The sequence below is a fragment of the Netta rufina genome, assembly GCF_964035555.1.
Source record: "Netta rufina genome assembly, chromosome: 14".
Classification (NCBI taxonomy): Eukaryota; Metazoa; Chordata; class Aves; order Anseriformes; family Anatidae; genus Netta; species Netta rufina.
Genome location: NC_140137.1, coordinates 6,851,520 through 6,868,435, shown reverse-complemented (window position 1 = coordinate 6,868,435; position 16,916 = coordinate 6,851,520). Strand labels below are relative to the sequence as shown.

The window sequence follows — 16,916 nt, the reverse complement described above, 5'->3', positions numbered from 1 at the left end:
ACCTGTTTTGCTACCAATCTGCTCCTAACTCTGCTCTACTCTTGCATGCAATAGGTTGGAATTATTTTAGTGACTCCATAATTAGCAGTTGAGTGTATTTTTCAGTGTACTATAGATGCTGATAAGTATTTCTAAAATTGGCTTCCTCTACTCAAGTTGGCATTACAAAAATGCCAATTAATATTTCATACGCTTTTGTCCAGATTATCTGTGTGATGTGAATCTGACAAACCTCTCAACATATGGAAGACTGAAAAAATACCTGTAAGACCAGCTGAAGTTGAATAAAGCTAGGAAGTTCTCATAAACACATTTATTATCTTCCTGTGCAATTGGGTTTAGTATATCTAGTAAGATTACACATTCTTCCAAAAAAAAATTAATTCATCTTTTAAATGATATTTGATTTCTCTATTAACTTGGAATTCCAACACAGATTTAGAACAGCCTCTGTAAATTAGCAGAGCAATCCCTCTTCAGAAGTGAGGGCTTACCCTTTATTTAATTGTTATATAACAATATATATAGACTTCTCAGAGCCTCCTGTCTAGGTTCTGAGAAGGCTGAACCTTCAATTATCTCAAACGTTACAGAGAAGATGATGGAACTAGCAAAGGAGGAAACCACCTTAAGCCATACCACAAGATGGAGAATTGTCTTTCTTCTTGGTGGCTCATAGTTCAATAAATAATTCTTTCAGCAAATATTGAGATGGAAGGCCCAGCAAATCAAGATAAAATTAAATTAAATTAAACATGGACAATGAAGGAAAGGAAATCATTGAAACATCACTCAGGATTTAGATAGTTCACCTTTTATGGCAAGGTATAAAGAGAGAGGGAGGTGGTACAGGCAGAAACACTGAGAGCAAGAGCAAGAGAGACAGAGGAAGGGAAGAAGACTAAAATTTTTATCTTTGAATATTGTTTGGTCTTGAGCTTAATTGGGTGCCACATAATCCACTGAAGTACAGAATTCAGTGACTCGGAAAATACTGGTGATTCAAACTGGAACAATTATGAAGTTAACAACTTAAATATTAACTGTAAAGAGCCTCACCTCTTTTAAAAGAGAGCACGCAAGCATCAGTATGTCCTTTAAAGAGGTGTCACGGAATGAGGTAGCTATTTTACGATGTTTTGCTGAAGGTCTTGAATAATCAACCTAAGAAAAGTTACAATATAATCAACAATGCTCCCTGCTCTGCTAAAACTAAATGATACGTGCATCTGGCAGGTAAATTATTTTACACTAGAAAAGAAAAAATATAGTCCAACAGCAAAGCTAGAACTTGGCAGCTTCCTAAAGTGCCTGCTTCTATTTCCCCTTCGAGGCTGCCACTCTCTGGATGGAAAGGTCTGAAGCACTTCCTCAGGTCAAGATCACAAAATAGAATCATTAGCAGAAATAAATTTAAAAGAGTTGATTTTTCAGTTCTCCTTACTAGTTCTAGTGAAAGGGATGAGAAACACTACCCTGTAGCAGATACAGCACATATCTGGTACGGGTGCAGTCTGTGCATTATCAATCTCTCTCTATATATTTTGGTAGAGGTTAGAAGGGGTGTTAATCAGTTTATGTCTAAGCAGTGTTTCTCCTAACATTTTTATGAAAGGCAGACACATGTGACGTGCTGCTGCATCACTAATACATACATCCCTTGCAGAAAGAAAAAACAAACACACATGCTTACTAGGTTCATTTCCTGAGTCAGTTCTGAGAGAATCATTACTCCAATTATATAATGGTCCACGGTGCCCTACAGAGAAAAAAAAAAAAATATATATATATATATATATATATATATATATATATGATTGCTCAAATACCACTGCAGGTACTTAAAATTTATCAACATAGAAACAAGAGGAATTATTAGGCTGAGATATGCTAAGTTGTTTAGAAGTCTTTCGTGACAACCTCTATCACATTAATAGAATTGGATGTTATGCTCCTTAATTAACTCTGAAAAAAAATCTCATCATAAAACTTAAGAATGGTATGATAAAAAAAATCTGCCTGAAAACAGTCTAAGCAACCACAACCTAGAAATTCACTATTACACATTTCTAAAAGGTTTGCTCAGTCTTCCAGAACTGATACGGTGAACTGCATAAAAATTCAAACCATTAAAAAAATTAAGCCATGCATGGATGAAGACAATCACAGGGCAATCTCAGAAAAATAATGTAGTTATGAGATGTAGATAAACAAAACTTCATTCTCTTCTCTCCACAGTACCCTGCAATGCATGGCCTTGAATTAAGTGATACATTCCATTTCCAAAAACATGTGTAGAAAGGGAGGCAGTAGATACCAACTACTTGCATCTAAGGGTGTGACCTGATCGATAATAGTTAAGGCCCTTGGAATGCTTTGAAAATCAAGTAGAAGGTAGAATTTTACATTTAGTTGTCCTTACTGATCTACTACAAAGCATTTATTAAGCAAATCTGCTTTGTTAAAAATAATTAAAATCAACTGCAATTAGGCCTTGCCACTGATTTAATTGTGAAGACCTATGTCTACTTGCATAGCTGAAGTCTGCAGCCTCGGCTCCCTCGGTGTCCAAAATTCAATTTGTCACAGCCGAACTCATTATTTTGGAAACTCTTAAGAGCAACCAAAGTTCAATTAATGAAGAATCTGGCTGATACTCTTCACTGGACTCATTTTTCACAGTCATCTATTCTGTAATATCACTTACACCAAATCAAACCAAAAGGAAAAAGTTTGCAGAGCCCTCAGGCAAGATTTGTACTGTTGCCCTATCTGCCTTTTCAATAAGATTAAACATCTTATAATTTGAGCACCGAAGTTTCTTTTACATTTTGCATGAATGTTCCTTTGATCACATAAATCTGTAAAAATTGAAAATGCAACCTCTCTTTTTTCACTGGTGTGGAAAGCTGTTGTGATGAATTATGGAGGAACTGAGAACAGAATTGGAGATCTAGACTCTATAATCTCTTTTACTGTATTAAACTACACTCGAATTCACACTGGATGAACTTCAATCTGGAATGTTAACGTGGAAGTATTTGAAGCTACCATTTGCTAATTATCAATATGTATCAGTATTATTTAGGGATTATTTTTCAATTTTTATATAAAATTTAATTCGCTAGTAGATATATGGCTTAATTTCCTTTTCCACAGGAATTCTTAATTTAACTAAAGAAATCTCTTAAGAAGCTAAATTTTGCATTTAAATCTCCATTTTTAATGAACTACACACCAAAGAGTCACACTGCAATCATTTTAATAATAAATGCAAAATCCAATTACAGTACATTCATAAAAATAACTGCAAAACGGTGGAGCAGTATACTTGAGTTTGTTTTTAATAAACGAGATATTGCAGCTTATCTTTTATTAGACATTCCCAATGTAACTCAAAACCTACAGTAATTTGAATAGTACTATGAACAAAATCGGACTGCAATACAAGTAAGATAAGCTCAGTGGCAAAAAAGACAAACTAACTCCTTATTTTCTTGCAGAGCTGCCAGAATCACCAAGACATACACAAATAATGGATCATTTTGGAAGTAAATCTCCAAATACTTTACGTTTTCTGATACTTTTTTTCTTAAGATAAGTATTAGGCTTAACGTCTACATAGACATCAGAAATAACTTTCAATGCAGATTAGCTATCTCCCAGCATTTTTAGGGAACATTTATATAAATATTAAACATAAAATTAATTGTCAGGCTAATAAACCATATGATCACTTTCCCTGAACTTACTTCACAGAAGATGCTGTCTATTATATATATCATTAGCTACCATGTCTGATTGTACTTACTCTAGATTTGACATGTAAGTTTGCCTAGTGAACAGTGAATGAATGACTACACCCTGTTCTTTCCAATTCTCAAATACTATGTATAAAGATCACCTCTCTATCCTGTAACTCATCTTCTTTGCTCTAATGATGAGCAGAGGGGGAAACAGGAAATAATGTGGAAAGAAATGTAACACAAGAACATTCCTGCTTCATTCAATTACTGGAGAGGGAAAATTAGTTATCTTTCCTCCCCAGATTGCCCATGTCACTTTCTAGAATGGATAATTTTTGTGACAGGCTAAATACAAATGCCAAAATGGTTACAAAAAACACTCTAGATTGATTACCTATCTCCCTATGTTGTACACCATAATCCTAGGAGAGACAGAATAGCCTTTTTTTTTCTTTCACCCCTCTACACGTACAGAGAGAGAACATGCATATGCAGGTAGGAAAGTACCTATGCACACAAATATGAATCATCAATCCAATCTGGATAAGCTGGACCGATGGGCTGAGGTCAACTGCATGAAGTTCAACAAGGCCAAGTGCCGGGTCCTGCACCTGGGGCGCAATAACCCCAAGCAGAGCTACAGGCTGGGAGAGGAATGGTTGGAGAGCTGCCAGGCAGAGAAAGACCTGGGAGTGATGGTGGATAGTCGGCTGAATATGAGCCAGCAGTGTGCTCAGGTGGCCAAGAAGGCCAACAGCATCCTGGCTTGTATCAGGAACAGCGTGACCAGCAGGGCTAGGGAGGTGATCGTCCCCCTGTACTCGGCTCTGGTGAGGCCGCACCTCGAGTACTGTGTTCAGTTTTGGGCCCCTCGCTACAAGAAGGACATGGAGGTGCTTGAGCGGGTGCAGAGAAGGGCGACGAAGCTGGTGAGGGGCCTGGAGAACAAGTCCTACGAGGAGCGGCTGAGGGAGCTGGGCTTGTTCAGCCTGGAGAAGAGGAGGCTCAGGGGCGACCTTATCGCTCTCTATGGGTACCTCAAGGGAGGCTGTAGCGAGGTGGGGGTTGGTCTGTTCTCCCACGTGCCTGGTGACAGGACGAGGGGGAATGGGCTTAAGTTGCGCCAGGGGAGTTTTAGGTTGGATGTTAGGAAGAACTTCTTTACTGAGAGGGTTGTGAGGCATTGGAATGGGCTGCCCAGAGAGGTGGTGGAGTCACCATCCCTGGAAGTCTTTAAAAGACGTTTAGATGTAGAGCTTAGAGATATGGCTTAGTGGAGGACTGGTTAGTGGTAGGTCAGAGGTTGGACTAGGTGATCTTGAGGTCTCTTCCAACCTAGATGATTCTGTGATTCTTTGATCAACCACATAACAAATATACGCTGTCCCACAGTTTTGCATACTGTAATTCCATCTTTACACAAGCTTTCCTCAGTAGCCTCAGACACAGGGGTTGCTAGTGATTTCTGATAAAAATCAAAGTGCTAGTCAATTCCCACTGCTTATGCAGAACAGTAACAAAAATCACAATAAAAAATGCTCTAAAAATGTTAAAAATCTATCTTTTTGACCAAACATTTAAATTAGTAAACAGTTTGGCACAATTGAGATTAACGTTTAAAACATTTGACATTCTTATTCTTCAGATGGTGCAGTAACACTGCTTCTAATCAGGTCTTCTAATTAGCTGGAGCTAATAGCTTATCAGAAATATATCTCCACAACAGTTGAAAAAAAAAAATGAAGGCATTAAATAGCATGGTTTGATATTAGAGGTTGATGTTTATATTCACAGTACGAAGAAGTGTTTTGGAAAAAGAAAATCAACAAAAACTCAACAGGACTACGAATAGTAAATGGCATCAATACACAAGCATGAACACCAGTCTTGATCTTCATCGTAGAACAATCTTCTGTTTTAAGTAATTCTCTTCACATCTTTTCCACTCAAGAGTAAAAACCTAATGACAAAACATGCCAATGAAAAAATGAAGAGTTCTAAACATAAAAATACGTAAGTGAACAATTGTTTCCTACCTGCAAAAATTTTTTTACATCAGCAGTAATATCTCTGAAGATAAGTTGATCTTTCAGTACCTCAAACCATCCTAATTTCGTAATTTTAGCAATGACTTGAACAAGAGCTTGCATGACAAAAGGAGCCAGTTTGGGCTGAGAAGCTACATAGTTCAGAATGTAATTTCCTGTAAAGAAGCATTTTTAAATCAGTAACATTAGTCTTCTGTTAAAAAAAAAAAAAAAAAATGATATAGTTCTAATAGAAAACTAAGGCATGAATTTGAAAAAAGGTACATTCTTTTGTTTAATACAATAACTAGGTCATGTTATATTCAATACAGCTAACCATCTAGTAACACAAAGCACATTACATACATGATCACTATCCTAGGACACACATGACAATAGTCAGTGAATTCAAGGAATGATGGAAGGTAAAAAATACTGTAATTTTTTCATTTTGATCTTATACATGTGGCACTGATTTATTCAGTATGTAACCGTAGCTCTCACAACCAGCTCAAGGTACACAGAAGTCTTCTCAGACAAGAGACCCTACTGAATGTTCTCACTTCAGCGCAGAGAATTTCCTTGAGCAATATACATTTCAGCTACAGAAATTCCTCTCTAACTAGCAGAATAACCTGTTCCAAAAGCTGTTAAAATGTATGTAATTGAAGTTGATTAAAGCTGATTTTTACCTAAAAGAACACCGAAAGAACTTGTCTCAGAAGTGGATTCTCTGACATGCATTTCAGAGTACTACCATCCACAGAATCGATACAACAGTGGAGACTTTCTAAATATCTGTAACAACTTGTATGTTCCTCGTGCAAAGCCTTTCACTATTCAACCCAACACGTACTTGCTTGCTTTTTTAGGTTATGAAAATTAACATAGATCCTTAAAAGTACGGAAAATTCTGTAGCATCTCAATCCTGCAAGTAAGAACCTGCCCTGGCATGCTTTTTACAAATGTTAACACTTCACAAATGTTAATGCAAATCTCAAGAGCTGATCATGAGGAATGGTACATGTAAGAGACTGGCAGGTGTACTAGCAGTATCTGCAACTTTTATCCTTTGCAAATACGAACTAAATCTCTTAATCATCTTGTGGGATAAAGACAAAGTATGTCCTCAAAAATGAACTTTTATTAAAATGTGAAATTATCTGAGCCAACGTATTTATTTATTTAAATTTTGAAACTCAGAAATGTTATATGTTCATTACTTGCAGAGAAGTGATTAAAGAACTCATAATGACCATTATGTTCACACTCTCACAATGACTCCCTAACGAATAACAAGTTTGGTAAATGTAGAGACCTAGAGAAAAAAACAGATTAGCCACTGGATAGTTTCAGTGGTAATATGAAGTACTAGATACAACTAATGTAAGGAAATTTTAACTGCAAACTGTACTTACGGATGTCAATCCTTTGTTCAACCGGTAATGGAGATGCCCTGCTTACAAGCTTAGACAGGCATGTTGCTGCTAGAAGCTGAGCATATGATGTCTACAAAAAATATCAAAATATATTATTTAAATGTACAATAATTAAAGGCAGAGACAATGTCATATCAGTGGTTATCACATTTTGGTTACATTTAGGTATACCAAAAGTTTATGTAAGATGTATTTTAATATTATTTTTGCTTAATTATAAATAATCATAAAACACAACTGAACCAGTACCAGAGGTGGAGTCCTAAAAACTTTACCCCTTTTGATGGTAGCTAATTGTCTAAAAGTTCTTTTATTATATCTGCGGTTCTTTTAGTTTTGAAACCTGTGCTTTTACACTACTTAATAGTTTAGAACCACGAGATGATTGGTCTAGTCCTGCATGAAAGATACTCGTTTCCCCTTTTTTTTTTTCTTTTTAAAAGAAATGTACAACACCTTTAGTATTTGAGGATTTTTAAACCACAATAGAAAGTTCTCTTTGTTCCATTAAAAGCCTTAAGACTATAGATACTGCTAATAGTTCAAAACACCAGACAACTCCAGGAAATCATAATTTTTGTTGAAATAATTCTAAATGATTCTGTTGAATAAAGCTATGACATTTTTTTTTTTTAACATTCAGAGTCTGTTCAGCCTGACTTCAAACTTACCACAGAACAGTTTTTTTCATTTATATGTAGTAATTCAGTACCTGAAATTGTGAGAGTCCTGAAATGCCTTACACACTTTCTTAAGGAAGTGCTTAAGTTGTCTACACATCACATGAAAAGAAGAAATGAGAGGTACACAAAGACTGTTTCTAAAATGAGTAGATGTTGGGCACTACAGAATTTCTCATATGATGGTCTCCAGCACCCAGGCCAGAAATTGAGGTGTAGTGGAGTGCTTCACAAGAAACCAGACAAGGCACAGCAGCTGCCACACCATGGACTTGAGAAAGCGGGCACAGCTTCACTGCTCTTGTTCAGCCGCCCGGTTCACAGGACCATCAGTCAAGCAATTAATCCAGAGCTCAACAACTGACCCAAAATGGATTCCTCAGAAACAATTTTTACTGTACAAATTAATTACAGGATCAGGCATAATACACCCCAATAAATGTAAATATTTAAATACTTTTCTATAATGAATTCTGTAGGTGTAACATTTTTTTTTTTAACAATTAAATTATGTTAGAGCTGAATGAACTACTGAAGTATGCGCTAGAGCCTAATGGATTTGGCAAGTTCTTCCCAGGTATTACTGCTATCTCCCAAACATCCAGAGCATCTTAACAGCTGTCTTTGAATGATTTAAAAAACGATGAGAACTACACTGGGGTCACTTTGGACTATCAAATCAGAATCGACCCCCTCATCACTTTATCTATTCTTAATCATGAAATTAAACACCAAAAATGGAACTGCGTAATGAGAAGAGAATGGTTTAAATCAGCAGACAACAGGTAAGCAGTTTAAAGGTGTGGGGTGTTTTATACGACTTTTTTTCCATGGCAGCTGAAAGCTGGAAACAGGAGCAGGTGATGTTCAATACCAGGTTATTCCAGACTGTGTCCCAACACTGCTGTAGAGGTAACACACCCCTGATTACAACCTTCTGAAAGCACTGAAACTGAAAGCTAGGATGCTCTTCCCTTTTGTCCATGCAACATGTTGCCAGTCTTACAAAGACTGTTTTGAAATGTGAAATTTGTTAGAAAAATTTACAAAACAGATATGTATAAAAAAAGGGAAAACTATTTTGATGTTATTGTACCGACACAGTAACAGCCCAACACTGGGAAACCTATGTGAGCTTCCAATTACATTTATGGATAACACGTATTTCAGATACTTACTGTTCCTTGTTCTAATAAAAGTTGGCACTGGCTAAGACATTCTGGGCTATTAATTAGCTCCAAGAGTACCTTCTCTGCTTGCATTCGCTGTGCTAGATCTGTTCCTTCATATAGGTGGTTACATAGTACTTCTAGTTCTGCCAGACTCTGTTAGAAAAGAACACAATTGAAATTTCTATGGAGATTATTCAACCACAAAAGATTCCTCTGAATGCTTATAAAACTAGCTACATACCAGTAATATGAACTGTTACCTGTGCTAAACTTTCCAGGTGACTCGCATTTTAATTACTAAAAGAGAAGAGGTTTTCTGTGACAATAAAATAAAAAGAACTCTGAAAATGAAGCTTGTATATCTTACCCTCTCAGCTATCAAAGTGTTTTATAATATGGTTCAATCTACCTGTTATTCTTAGTCTTCATACAGTTTGAGTTACGCTGTTTGGAAAACTTCTGTTAAAATTAATTTTAAAAGCTTTAACTGCTCATCAAAGTACTACACCTAGAAAAAATTAGCAGTCTTTATCTGTGGATGCAAGTATCAGTGAAAGACAGGACAATTCAGAAGCGATAGTACCAACAGAGGAGATAAAATTCCTCTCCACTTCAAAGTTGAAAAGTGCATTTCAGTAAAGGAAAAAAAAAAAAAGCAAAAAGCATCTTCACTGTCAAGAATATGGTTTACATCTACTAGTGACAGTTTCACAAGAGAGATGAACCCTTTGGCCATGTTTTGGAAACTGCTACACAAACAGAAACTTGAGCATCCATCAGCTTTCCAAAGCCCGTGGAACCCTCATCAAGAACTGGCCCTGTCATTCGAAGGTGCCTAGTGAATACTTCATGACTCGAGCACGGCCTAGAAAGAGGCGGGGAAAAAAGAACACCAATAAGCCTAATGCAGTATTTGACCAGCCTCATTTAAAAGTTTGAGCCCAAATCCTGTTTACCAGCCCTTCTGAGAAGATATTTTGTACTTGAAATACAAGATCTGGTTTAGCACAATCTAGTATCACCTCTATCATAGCTCAAATGCCTTTTAAAAATCCAAGACCATAATAGTTTCTTTGGCAACCAAAACACATTCAGTTCTGTTAACCCAAGCATGCCATTCCTTAGAAACATGTTTCTTAACATAAAAGGGTCATTTTTTTTATTATTTTTCTTCTTTTTGTTTTTGCACATATAGATTCCTTGGTTTTGTTGAGCTTTTTCTGAATTTTGAATTAAAGTGAAACCTAAGGCTCATAAAATGCAAGCATTCACATTAAGGAAAATGTAATACAACACAAAAACACATTATGGAGGTATAACGTGGGAATAAGAACATCTAACAAAGACAGTTTTCAGGCATAAATTACAATGCATCTTTCTGAAATGGAACAATCCCAACACAACTTGAGAAGCATGATTCAGATTCTTGTATCATTACGAGGAAAGGTTAGAGACCCTCCATATTTGATCTGAAATTTGATTTTCAGATCTGGACAAAGGTAACTTAGCAAGAAGTTCAGGAAAAGCACAGTACAAAACTAGGATGTAAGCCCAACCATCGAGGCTGAAACCATCAGTATAATAACTTATGTTAAAATAGTCCAACTATTTATAAGCTCACTAAGCAAAAATTTCCACAAGAATAACTAAAAGTGGATTTCAGGAACATATGTGTATCCTGGTTTCAGTCAGGACAGAGTTAATTTGCTTCCTAGTAGCTGGTAGAATGCTGTGTTTTGGCTTAGGATGAGAAGAGTGCTGATAACACCCCGATGTTTTAATTGTTGCAGAGCAGTGCTTACACCAAGCCAAGGACGTCTCAGCTTCTCGCTCTGTCCTGCCAGCGGGCAGGCTGCGGGTGCAGCAAGAGCTGGGAGGGGACAGACCCAGGACAGGTGACCCAAACTAGCCAAAGGGGTATTCCATAGCATCTGGGGTCATGCTGAACAATACATAGGGGTGGCTAGCCGGGGGGAGGTGGCCGGACTGCTTGGGGTTAGACTGGGCATCGGTCAGCGAGTGGTGAGCAATTGCATTGTGCATCACTTGTTTGTACACATTATTAGTAGTAGTACTATTATCATTATTATTATTATTATTATTATTGTTGTTGTTATTATTATTTTCCTGTCTTAATAAATTGTCCTTACGTCACCCCACAGGCTTCACTTTCCCATTTCTCTCCCCCATCTCAGAGAGGGAGGCGGGAGGGTGAGCAAACGGCTGTGTGGTGCTTAGCTGCCGGCCGGGTTAAACCACGACAATATGCATTAATGCACCCTTTTAGTATATTAAGGATACACTGAAATTTAGGCCAAATGTAAGAACTAATGTCTTGTTGACATGTTAAAACTGTGAAGTGTCACACTTGATCCAAAGGACAATGTTTTTTTTAAAGCATCCCTGAACAAAAACTAGACAATTTTCAAAGAAAAGTTGGCTTGTTGGAAATTGAAACTGATGATCTTCAGACCTCTGAAATGCTCTATCTGGATACGTCCGGTCTCAAAACAATGTCCCTCATGGGTAGGCTGGAGGTATGGCCAGAAACTGCTCATAACTCTCAGACTGCCGAGGAGCTTGTCCTCTGGGTTAGGCTTTGTGTGAGACCGAGGAGACGGACTGATTCTCCTTGATTCTGACAGCGACACCAACAGAGACAAGGTGAAATCCAGCAAGTAAAACAATCTTCTCTATGACAGAATTTCAGCAAAGCAACAGAGGTATTATTCAACTTCAATAAGAAAAAAGAGAAATCAAGGAGAAGTCGAGAGAGTGTCAAGAAGTCTACACTAGCTCTATAAAATACATACATACTTTCTTCAAGAAAACAGAAGACTGACATTGTCCCCCTCCCCTTTTTTTTTTTTTACTCTGATGCAGAACATGAACCTGATGCCTTCAGAAGCCTCTGTTACTCAAACCCTTATCAACAGCCCAAAGATGACTCCTAAGAAAACCACAACAGCACCAATGAAGAGCACATAGCACTGAGCACGTAGCACTTGAATGACAACGGCTTTAGGTGCGTCAGAAGCGGACGGCCACAAGCAGTGGCACTTCTGATCGCAAGGAAGTGTTACATTTTCCAAGCAAGAGATTCACATCCTAATGAGAAAAGTAAGATGTTAATTTTTTTCTGGTCGTCACACTTTCATAAAATTCTGGAATAACCTAAATAAAACTACCCAGATACTTCTGTCCCCATCTCCCAGGAGTCCCTGGCAGCTCTCCTCCTAGCCTGCAAAGGAGCCAAGGGCCAGAAGCGCTGGGGGCCCAGCTCCACAGCAACCCACCGGGCAGGCAGCCAAGGAGCCAAGCAAACTGGCAGCAAACCAGGTAGGTTCCTGATTAAAGTTCTGCTGACACTGACAAATTCCCACAAACATTTTGATTTTGATCAGCATTTTTCTGACTGAAAACGTTCCATTAAGAAAGTTCCACCAGCTCTACGCAGGAGCAACAGGACGGGCCCAGCTGCCGAGACGCCAGTCCAAAAGGCAGCCCTGCAGGTAGAAGGTGGCGGCAGGCGCTATTTTCGTGCTCCTTCTTTTATGCAGCACGTCTGATGCCCAAATATTTAAAGAAATGCTTAAGATGGCCTCCCTCATCCTCCAAAGCCTGCTGCTACCAACCTAGCGAAGCCACGAGGGTCTCTGGAGGACAGCTCAACAAGAGTCTTGCGAGGCCCCTCGCCTCCCCCCACCTGCCCCCCTTCTCCCTCTGTTGCTGGAGCCATCACTGCCCCGCTGCCAGCCGCTGCCCACCTCGGGCAGTCCCGGGGCGAGGCTGCCCCTGCCTCCCAGGGCAGAAGTTGAGCGGGGAGCCCCCCACCGCCTTCGTGAAGGGGCTGACAGCTCACACGGCCGCGGGGCAGCCCCAAGGTGAAGCCAACACGGCGCCGGGCGAGCAGCCGCGCGGCACGGGATGCGGATACACCGCACAGCCCCGGCACCGACATCGCCCCGCCGCTGCCCCCGCTCCCACCACGGCCACCGCCAGCGCTGCCAGCCCGCAGCCCGCCCGACACCACCGTGCCCACCCCGCTCACACCTCCGCGGCCACCGCGGTTCCCCGGACACCCCTCGCTGCCCAGCGGGGAGCCCCTCCGCAGCCCCCCGAGCCCCGTCCCCGAGCACCCGCTCCTGCCCGCCGTGCCCCGTCCCGGCTGCACCGACCTGGCCGCGCAGCGCCATCTTCCCGAGCGGCGCCGGGGAGGGGCCGGGGGTAGGGGGCAGAGCGGAGCCGCGCCGGGGCCGCCCGTTGGGGCGGAGCGGAGCGGGGGGGAGCGGCCGTTGGGGCGGAGCGGGCGGCCGGGAGGTGGCGACCGGGAGGTGGCGGCCGGGGGGCGACTGAGGGAGCGCCGCCGGCCCGCGGGGACCGGGGGGTGGCAGGGGGCAGGTGGGCGCCGCGGGCGGGAGGCGCCATCTTGTCCGGGTGGGCGGGCGGGGAAATGGCGCAGCCCTGACAGGCAAGGGCGGCGGTGAGGGGAGGCGCCGCGCTCAGGTGCGGCTGGGAGGGAGTTAAGGCCGGTGTGCTGCCTCGGGCGGGGAAGGTTAAGGTAGAGCTCCCTCGGATTTTGGCAATTCTTGTCATAACGGCGGCGAAAGGAAGGCTTTGCTCGGTGAATGCGGGAGCTGCGGGTGACAGCCCCCGGGAGGGACAGGAATATCCCTGCTCACAGGGGTGTGAGTATGCGTAGCGCTGGGTTCATAAATTTGTAAGTCCAGGAGGCTTGGACCATGAGCACCGGTCACTATTGTGTGCCTATCGAGGTGTACAAACCCACGGCTGGGGCCGTTCTGAGACCAAGGCAGCAGCAGGCTGCCCCATCCCGCTTAGGAAAGTGCTGGAAGGCTGAGGTCAGGAGGCTGAGCCCGAGGAGGGTGCTGAGAGGGAAAAAAAAATCTGCTTAAATCCAGAAGGCAAAAGAGACCACACAGATGGTTACAGATGCAGCTGAACTGACAGATGGCTCGAGTACCCTTGAAGAGGGGTAATCCCCCTCTACAGGTGCCTGTGAAGATGTGAAGAAATGAAACGGAACTATGTGGAATATAGTTATAGAATCATAGAATCATAGAATATCCCGAGTTGGAAGGGACCCATAAGGATCATCAAGTCCAACTCCTGGTACCGCACAGGTCTACCCAAAAGTTTAGACCATGTGCCTAAGTGCACAGTCAAATCACTTTTTAAATTCAGACAGGCTTGGTGCAGTGACCACTTCCCTGGGGAGCCTGTTCCAGTGTGCGACCACCCTCTCGGTGAAGAACCTCTTCCTGATGTCCAGCCTAAACTTCCCCTACCTCAGCTTAACACCATTCCTGTGGGTCCTGTCACTGGTGTTTACAGAGAATAGGTCACCTGCCTCTCCACTCCCCCTCATGAGGAAGCTGTAGACCGCAATGAGGTCACCCCTCAGCCTCCTCTTCTCCAGGCTGAACAGGTCCAGTGCCCTCAGCTGCTCCTCACACATGTACATGTACATCTTCCTCTCTAAGCCCTTTACCATCTTCATCGCCCTCCTCTGGACACTCTCCAACAGTTTAATGTCATTTTTGTACTGTGGTGCCCAGACCTGCACACAGTACTTGAGGTGAGGCCACACCAGCACAAAATAGACCTCCCTCAACTGACTAGCAATATAGTTGCCTCAGTTTTCAGGTTGGGTTGAATCCCACTTGTGCTAACCAGTGGTTCAGGTAACAGGTGACATCTGCAACATCAAGAACTCGGATAAATACAGATACTTTGCTTCTTAAGTTAAAGCACTGCAAAGACAGCATTTTATCTGAAATGCTCCTTAAAGGAGTAATTCAAAGTTGTTGAGGAAAACACTGCACGTAAATGAGACAAGACCAATACCGATGTTACCCAACAGAAGGATATGAAGTGACTTCAACAATGTCTACAGGTATCATCATAGGAAAAATGTGTTTTGATGCAGACAGCTACTTATTTGGGGAGAAAAAGGTGTAATTGATTTGAACCACTATAAGCTAAAGCTGGACAAATTTGGAACCAAAATAAGCCATGCTGGCAATTGCCTGTAAGAAGGACTGACACCACAGAATGGTGTACTCCTTGTCACTGGATTAAGAGTGGTTGTTTTCCTAAAAGATGACATGGTAGGTGCATGTCTTGGAGTGGAAGTTGGTGAAGTGTATGGCCTGGGTTAAAGAGGTTGTTACAGACTGCACGTATGTACAGCGTTGTGCCAGCTGCAGTCACAGAGCAACATGTTTGTGACACTAATGAAGAAACATGAGAAAAGCCAAAACAAGAGATGCATTTGTGTATTCCCTGTCCTGCTAAAGGTGAGCAGTGGTCCTGTGCAGTGTAGAGCGCCAAACAGAGCCCAGGGTAAAACTCAACAAAGTGTTCTGGCATCATAAGATGCTGCTGGTGTCAGTGGCAAAGGGAGGAAGGAGGCTCAGGTAACAGCAAATAAAGCGTCAGGGTAAGCAGCAAAAAAGGTTGAATGTGCAAACACTGGAACTGGTACCAACACAAGCTGGGGCAAGTTAGGAGCAGTGAAAACTAAAAACTTATCCACGGAAAATCCAAGGACTGTTGCTGTAGTTAACTGGCAGCTTTTATGAATAAGGCAAAAAATAATATCTGAAATTCTTATTGGGCGCATTGTTTTTTGACGATTTAACATAGTTTGGAAGAACTTCTGCTTCAATCTCCCCTGCTCTAAACTCCACAGTGACTTGTAGTCCATGGCATTTTAATTGTGGTTGACAGAAGACAGGGGGCCTGAACAGTTTGTGTAGCATTGTTAGCGTTTCCTTCCTGCTACATCACACACATGACAAAAATTCTCGTGAAGCCTGGTAGCCCTATAGATGAGGGCCAAACTGGTAGAATTCCTTTGAAAATGGCAGCTGCTTTAGACCAAAAAGAATTTGATGTATTCTTAGCTGGGTCAAGAAAGCTAGGACAATCTAATGGAGGCAGGAATAGAAGTTTCTTTGTACATGAACTATCACAGTCAAATGATGATATCACTCCTGAATCATATGCTTCTGCATAAAATACTATCATTAATTATTGGAGAATTAAGCAAAATCAAAATAGAAAATGGTTTTAAACAGTTTCTTGTTCTCACACTCCCAGAACTGATGCTGGAGGATGGCATTTCCAAAAGTCAAATGGCTGAGATTACTCAGTCCCCTAATAGTTGAGCCTCAGTCCTGTCTAGTGCTTTAGCCCAATGTTTCATCCTCTATCCTGTGAAGAAATAGAACTATTATTTATCCTTAGCCATAGTCTGTAGGAAAGGAAAGGTCAAAAAGCATGCTAGAGAGTCAGAGACAAAGGGCTTCTCATACACACAGAAGTAAGGAAAAGAAGAATTTTTTCTTCTTTTCAAAGAAAGCATTTCAAAGGAAAGCAGAGGGTCAGATCTAAACAGAGGAATGCTCAAGACTGAGGGATATGGAATGAAACAGTGACACAGGGTGAGAAAAGTCAGCCATAAATTACGGTGCAGTAGTTGTGGGAAACTTTCACATGCTACGCAATTTTTAAACTGTCCAGAGAGCCAGAAGCAGCTCTGGTCAAACAGGTACGAGGAAGTCCTTCAAATACCATGACCCTGTGATTAATTGCAGTTCTAGCAATGGCTGTGACTGCTGCTCCAGGTGGTGGGCCATTACCTAGCCTGTGCCACTAAGCTATGCAAAGACATGAAGAAATGCATTTAATAAGTTACACAGTTGAAGAGCTGTGCATAATCGAAGGACACCACAGGTAGCTAAGCATGAGTGAGAGCTTGTGGCTTCTGCAGCTGTGACTTCTGCAGCACCGAGCCAGTCTCCAGCTGGTGTAGAGCGAGAATGT

At 41.4% G+C, this 16,916-nt stretch overlaps 1 protein-coding gene across 1 annotated transcript in view; it reads right to left on the bottom strand.

The window, feature by feature from the left end:
- RANBP17 (RAN binding protein 17) overlaps window positions 1–13,261 on the bottom strand; it is a gene marked incomplete at its 5' end in the record, with an annotated part of 162,403 nt that extends 149,142 nt beyond the window's left edge. The window contains 6 exons of the mRNA XM_084295198.1: window positions 1,060–1,164; window positions 1,694–1,759; window positions 5,783–5,949; window positions 7,193–7,283; window positions 9,072–9,218; window positions 13,244–13,261. Coding sequence (XP_084151324.1) covers window positions 1,060–1,164; window positions 1,694–1,759; window positions 5,783–5,949; window positions 7,193–7,283; window positions 9,072–9,218; window positions 13,244–13,261 — 594 coding nt within the window. The remainder of the gene's footprint in view (window positions 1–1,059; window positions 1,165–1,693; window positions 1,760–5,782; window positions 5,950–7,192; window positions 7,284–9,071; window positions 9,219–13,243) is intronic.
- Window positions 13,262–16,916: the final 3,655 nt, after the last annotated feature.